The 7,143-nt window shown below is 46.2% G+C and overlaps 1 protein-coding gene across 2 annotated transcripts; it reads right to left on the bottom strand.

Annotated features, from left to right (window-relative positions):
* Positions 1-3,511: 3,511 nt before the first annotated feature.
* Positions 3,512-6,796, bottom strand: LOC109621241 (golgin-45). 2 transcript variants are annotated; one of them, XM_062848385.1, is made up of 3 exons: positions 6,460-6,549; positions 5,408-6,081; positions 3,512-4,380 (listed from the first exon to the last, which is right to left on the bottom strand). In XM_062848385.1, exons 2-3 carry the CDS (start codon positions 6,059-6,061, stop codon positions 3,733-3,735), a joined length of 1,302 nt encoding a protein of 433 aa, XP_062704369.1. In that variant the 5' UTR covers positions 6,062-6,081; positions 6,460-6,549; the 3' UTR covers positions 3,512-3,732. The 2 variants fall into 2 exon arrangements, with proteins under 2 accessions (XP_062704369.1, XP_019931226.3); XM_020075667.3 differs by lacking the exon at positions 6,460-6,549 and adding an exon at positions 6,561-6,796 and having other exon boundaries at positions 3,515-4,380.
* Between the last annotated feature and the right edge of the window lie 347 nt (positions 6,797-7,143).

Genomic DNA, 7,143 nt, shown 5'->3' with positions numbered 1-7,143 from the left:
ACCCTCTTCAGAGCATATGCTCCAACGGACCCGGAAACCTGGATATCGGCTAACGGCAAATCATAATGGACCCCAATTGGACTGCAAAATGAACAAGAGTCACACATCAACAACCTCGTGCTCATCATTCTACCATGACAGCAGCGCAAAGGCAAGCAGTTCGATACACTGAGAAAAAATTCTACTCAGTCGATGAGTAACGACAACTCAGTTTCGTCGACCGCGAAGAATTGTCGCAAACTGAGTAAGCTCGCTTGATGACAATGAGGTGCTTTTACTCAGTTGATCGCGTTGACTTGGTTACTCATTTTTGAGTAAAGATTGAGCGAATCGATGTTTCTAAACTGTCAGATCCGGAGATAGACGAAAAGGCAAAACAAAAGTTTGCTCATGGCGGACGGCAGCGGCTGCAAGGAAGCAACATATTTTCACAATGTTGGTGGAATTTATCTCTTTTTTCGACAAATAAAGTGATTTACGACTTCGGCAATTAGTGGTGCTAGAATTTGTTCAGAAAAATCACCACCTGCCGATGTCGTAAAGTATCTTTTTCTGAAAGGATGTTCCGGCAACAATAAAGAAATTGCTTCAAATCTACTCAAAAAACTGAGTCGGATCCAACTCAATTTTGAGTAGAATTTTTTCTCGGTGTATGGTAGAATAATAATAGAATACATTTACGGGCTGTAAAAAATGTAAGTGCCAATTGGAATCGCTCACGCAGTGCCCTAGTCAACAAAAGAGCTGTAAATTAGGTTAAATGATGTAAAAAAATAAATAAAAAAGGCTCCTCCTACAAAGCACTTGCTCAACAGGTATTGGGCGAAAAAGTTCAGGTAGGAACCCTAACGGCAGAGGCGACTCTCCAGTGTAAAAAACCTGGACGAGATCACCGACGCAGAAGACCTCGCAGCTACACTTAAACAACAGTGCGAGGTAGACGAACCAAGTGCATCGATCCGCCTGCGAAAGGACTTCACAGGCACACAGATCGCTACGATCAAGTTCTCCATAGGGGAGGTGAACAAGGCGACTATAATTGGTCAGATCAGGGTAGGCTGGTCAGTGTGCCTGCTCAGCGTATACGAGCTGCCAGTGACGTGCTTCAAGTGCTTTGAGCAAGGACATAAATCGTGGGCGTGTAAGGGTCCCGGCAGGAGCAAGCTCTGCAGGAAGTGCTGAGTGGAGGGCCATTTCGCCAGGGAGTGCAACTCGGCACCAAAATACCTGACTTTCACGGCGGACAAGGACCACCCGACGAGCGGGCCTAAATGTCCAGGCACGCGAGAAGGTCGAACCAACTGACGATAATGCAGGTTATACAGCTAAACTTGAACCACTTTGAAGCCGCACAACAGTTGCTGTGGAAGTCAGTCTCGGAGTCAAATACAGACATCACCTTACTATCGCACCCTTAGTGCATCCCTCCTAGCGGCTAGCGGCGATCTGTGCAACCGGTCGTTTTCCGGTCCAGGAAATAATTCCCACGTCGCACGAGGGCTTCGCAATAGCGAATATCAACGTGGTGTACTACTGCGGTTGTCATGTTCCTCACAGGTGGTTGATTTCGTCTATGGTGGATTCGCTATCATGCGCACTACTGGGATTGTGTCCCGTAGTCAACGGTGCGGTGAAGCTTTCAATGCCTGGGCGATTGAGTGGGGTAGCGGCTTGACTATCGCGAGAGGCTGGGCTCTACTCGAAGCTATGGCTAGACTGAACGTGGATGTCGCACACGTAGACGACCAAAAAACCTACAGTAGGAACGGTGCAGAGTTCATCATTGATGTGACCTTCTGGAGCCCGGGTCTAAACCCTAGCTCGGACTGGAGGGTCAACGATGGATACACGAACAATGACCATCTGGCGGTTCGATACACGGTGAACCCGGAGAAAGACGGTCACAGCCGCAAGTCATCGACCGTCATCGGGGATGTTCAGTCATCGAGCTTCGATAAGCCGGAATTTGTGGAACGATTGCTTGTGGAGGGTAACTCCGACGATCTATCCAGCGGTGATCTAGTCGGAACCATGAGCCGTGCTTGGACGCTGCAATGCCAATGCGATCCCTGCCCAGAAATACAGGGCTAAACTGGCACTGAACAAAGGCGCGTAAGCCAACGTGCTACGATAATCTCTGCCAGGCAGCCAACAAGAGGCCAACAACATGAGGTGATGCTTTCAGGGTAGTCATCGCCGTAACGAAGGGCGTCAGCACCCCCAGAACGCTCCCCCGAGATGCTGCAGAAGATCGTGGAAACATTGTTCTCGCGCTACGATGTAACCATGGACCCCCGTCCCCTATGGCCGAACCGGCTAAAGCAAGGTCACCCCGGAGACGAACGACGAGCTCATCGCATACACCACCTAGGGTTCCCGGTTAGCCTATGCCGGATACTGGAGAGCTTCTTTCAGAATAGCGTGCTAATCTAAGACACAGAGGAAGTCGAAAGGAGCTACAGCATCACCGCGGGGGTACCTCAGGGCTCCATCTTGAGCTCGGTACTATGGAACGCGGCGTATGATGGCGTAAAGCTGGTCGGCTTTGCCGTTGATATTACCCTCGTGGTATACGGCGTGTCGATATAGAAAGAGGAACTGACAGCAGCGCACGTAATCGGCATAGTGGACTGGGTGAGGTCGAGACTGTTGGCACTCGCTCACTACAAAACGGAGGTGGTGGTGGTATACAACCGCAAGTCTGAACAACTGACAGTATTGGGGGTCACGATCGACGATAAGCTGAAATTCAGAAGCCACGTGGAATAGGCCTGCAAAAGGGCAAGCTACTCGCGACAACAGCGCACCTTCTACATGGTCGAATGCGCTAGTGGTCAATCGAAACGTGAAGCGACTCGAGAGTACCCACAGGCTGATGTGTCTTAGGGTGGTCAGCGCATACCGCACGGTCTCAAAGGACGCGGTATGCGTGCTAGAGGGCATGATGCCCATAGCACTAGTGGTGGCAAAGCACGAAGAGTGCTTCGAGCGACGCGCACGCGGCAAAAGAGGCCCGTGGCGGATCGCCAGAACATTGTCTATGTAGAAATGGCAGAGGGAGTGGGATTCTTCCAGCAAGGGTAGATGGACACACAGGCTCATACCGAGCACGTCTAAATGAACAAGCAGGCCCCATGGCGAGGTGAACTTTCATTTGACACAGTTTCTTTCAGGCCATGGGTGCTTTAGGTAGTGTTGTCCGGAATGCGCAGACTGCGACGAGACCGTGAATGCCCACGTGGAGTGGGAGGGGGTGTTAGGTTTCATACAAAACTTTGAATCTTCGCATTAAAAAGTTTTTACTTGGGGGAGGTAGGGAGTCTAAAAGTCACGTTACGTAATACTTGAATGATCCCTAAGTTTCGACAATTTCTCCTTTTATTCAAAAAAATGTTAGGTATTATTTGCTTTATGAAAGAGATTTTCATCCCGTGGTTGGTTCATCTCCAAAATGGAAAAATTTTTATGTGTGCACTTAAACATTTCGATAATTCCAAGGAATTGTTCTTTCAAAAGAATGTACACTCTCACGTTCTTCTCACGTAGATAATACGATAAAACTTATATGACTAATTTTATAGAGCTAACCTATGTTTAAAACAGATTGCATCCGAAGTTTATATGCCTTAATAGCAGTGGATTTTGATTGCTGACTCAAAAATGCTTTTTACATCCCCTTATTCATCCCAAAACGAGCAAACTACAAAACAATAAAAAACGCCTACCTCGATCCTACTGCTCCACGTGTGGCGTTGTTTCAACGGCTGGATTTTCTACCACGACAAAGTCCGCAGTGCCGTGTGATTCCGCCATTGTCGCCGCCTGGTGGTGCTTCATGGTATTGATCGAAGGGAATGCCTGCCCCACGATGGCCCTGAATGCTTCATCCGTGTTCATCAACGGTTCGTTCGAATGCTGCAGCGCTTGAACCGCTAGCTTTTCCGCCGGGCACATAGTGTCCAGCCCGGTCAGTTCCAGTGGCTCCGGCATTCCCAGTGCCGAATGGGCCAAGACGAGCTGTTCGGAAAGGTTGACACTTTCGGCGGTTAGATCCAATACGTTGGCCGACGGGAGCGAAATGTCCTTCCGGTTGGATAGGAACTTGAGATTACGCAGGATGTCGAGCTGCATTTCGCGCAGCTTGGAAGTCGTTTCTAGCATTTCCTTGTTCGAGGCAAGCAGCATACGGTTCTTCTGCAAGAGACTGGTCTTCCAGCGGGCAAGTTCCTCTACCATCAGGCTGCTGGCCAGGAACTTGCTGCGCCACACTTCGCTCTGGCCGGCGAGGAACTCGATTTGTTCAGTGTGGGAGGACAGATTCTCCGCTGAATTTAGCAGCTTTCGGGCCAAATGGAGCTTATCCTCGGTTAGAACGTTTACCTTTTGGGAAGTAGAAAGAAAAAGAATGGAAGTTAGACGAATGCAATCATTTATGTTTATGGCAAGTAATACTTGATTTCGCTGATTTCTGGTAGTAATTTTATGGTTACCGTGACGACAACGACCGTGTATAAACTAGAGAGGAATTATGAAGATGCTATAGATTAGTTTAAATTTTCACCAATATGGATTCGTAGTATGCGATGAACACAGTGTATTATGTGTATCCTCGCCTTTGGTGTTCTCTAATCATCACCGATCTGGTTTTATTGCTGTTGTTCCTCTTTGTGTTGTGATTGCGAAGAGTTTAATATCACTCTTCGGTTAAAATAGCTCAAATCAATTTTCAGCATAGAAGAACAGCAACGATCAACCTTTACAGACTTATGCAAATTGGTACTGTCCAAATGGCTTTAGTCCTCCTAGCCCAACCTTAGGAAACCTTGTGAACCCGGTGTTTGCTACTATCAGTGAAAATTAAATGGCAAACTCGCGTGTCATGCCTCGAGCATATGTGCTGGTCAACATTGAAATCGTTGCTATACTCATCTCTGAAGTAATCACTAGAGATGTTTATGCTATCACAATTTATGTTTCTGTTGGAAACCTCAATAGGAAATAAGTTTATTGTTCGGTGTATTTACCGCTAGATTATGGTTGCTTTCAAGCTGAAGTCAACGCATACTGCATTCAAAAGACATTCCGCTAATTGTTGGCAGTGATGCTAGTGCTCACTATATCATCTAGGGTAGCTCAGATATTTACTTAAGGGGCTCCAATTTCATGGAATACTTAAACAGTAAATCTTGGATTACTTAACATACGCAACCGCCCAACCTTCATGGTATCTGCGTATCTGCTATAGAGGAAGCGTCAGATATAACGCTTTGCTCTAGTAGAATTATACCTGGTTTACATTGCTCAACTGGAATGAGCATCGGACTTGTAAACTCCTCAAATATTAATCGAGATTAATTCCTCTAAATTTGAGTAAACAAATGCAAAACGAAAGAAGGAGTTACTATACCTTGGTCTGCAGATCTTCCCCGACGGCAGCCACCAGCAAATTTTTCAGTTCCGAGTTTACTTGTGCCTGAAATTTAAGCTGGCCCTGGAAGTAGTCTCGTTCCTTCTTTAATTCGTCGATTTCCTTCTGATACTTTTGCTTTTCCGCGTCGAATTCCTGTATTTTGGCCGCTTCCATCCCTCCCAGTTCCTTGCTCGTGATGGTGGACATTTGCGACACCAGCACGTTCAAGTCCAGATTGTTCCTATCGCTGATCTTGACTCGGTTCTCGTTATTCTTGAATGGAATTATCGGATTAACCGCTCCCTTGTACGGTTCAAATGGCACGAATTTTGGCTCCCGGCTCTTCAGATTGCTGCTGCTGTTTTTGTCGCAGTAGGCTCTGCTGCGAGGCACCAACTTGGGAACTAGATTGAAAATTTTGCCCTTTGGCACAGTCGGAGGAAGCGAGGCGTTGCCCACGGCAACCAGTTCTGTGGGACGGTAAATCGGGTTCGAGCCGGAATGAGGTAGCAGGCGTTGCAACTCCAAATCGGTGGGCAGCTTTATCTCGCCGCTGTTGCCAGCGAAAACACCGCCGTTAGTATCGGAAGACTTCCGTTGCTGGTATTGCACTGATGATGATGCCGCAACATTTATTGCTTCATTTTCCATTCCATCGCCTCTTGTGCGAGCTGTAATGAGCAAGGACACACCCGGAAGATAAAAGTGAAAGTTAGAGCTCTGTGTTATCAGTTTGCTGCTTGTGTTACGTTTTATTCCGTTCTGCAACTTAAATTCTGGATTGTCTAAATAAAATTCAATAATGGTTCAAACAAAAGTACAAATTACCTATTATGTTTCAAGTTCAAAACCGAATTAGCGACATTTTTTCTTTGACTTCCGCTGCTTTTGTCTTGCGTTAAACATAATGTCGGAAGTGGGGCGCTGTATAGAGCACCAGGTGTACAATACAGCGCCCCACTTCCGACATTGTGTTTGACGCAAGGCAAAAGCAGCGGAAGTCAAAGAAAAAATGTCGCTAATTCGGTTTTGAACTGGAAACATAATACATGTTTGTAAAAAAATCAAGTGTCGTTATTGACCTACATAAAATTCCAAGCTAGTTGCAATATCACGAAAAAAAAACTAAAAATAAACCATCTCACTTTACCTGTGTCCATACTGCTTGATCGATTTCACAAATTTATAACACAGCCGTATTGGTATGTTCAGTCTACAGAACAAAATAACTAATCTTATCACGAGAGTACTGATAAGAAATAAAAATTATCACAAAACAATACAAAATCCTTCGGTGAGGACTGACGCAAGATCGTCTGCAATTTTTTTTCTACTTGAGTTTCAGTCGGGGTGTCAGTCTGTGACTCTCTGCGATCGGACCAGGGGAAAGGGGGGAAAGGAGACCGAACAAAAACAACAAAACAGAACTACACCAAAACAAGAATGACGTGACAAAAGGAAAGAAAGTCGTTTTCGTTTTGAAAGCGATCTAAATTAACCGTGGTGAATATAGTGGTTTCGCAGCGCGGTATCACGAACACTAATGCAAATCTACTGGTTGAAAACATGCCCATTTGATTTTGCCGGGAACAGCTGATCTTTGTTTACTATTTTCAACCAGTAACTCAGGTAGTGTTCGTGTAATGCAGCGTGTACGTACACGCAACACCACTAAACGCAGAAACCACTATTGACCAATCCAAATTCCTGTGTGGTAGTGGTTTGTGTTCAGA

This window comes from Aedes albopictus, chromosome 1, assembly GCF_035046485.1.
Source record: "Aedes albopictus strain Foshan chromosome 1, AalbF5, whole genome shotgun sequence".
In the NCBI taxonomy this organism is placed as follows: domain Eukaryota; kingdom Metazoa; phylum Arthropoda; class Insecta; order Diptera; family Culicidae; genus Aedes; species Aedes albopictus.
The sequence above is the reverse complement of the archived record's forward strand: the minus strand, read 5'-3'. Positions and strand labels throughout refer to the sequence as shown.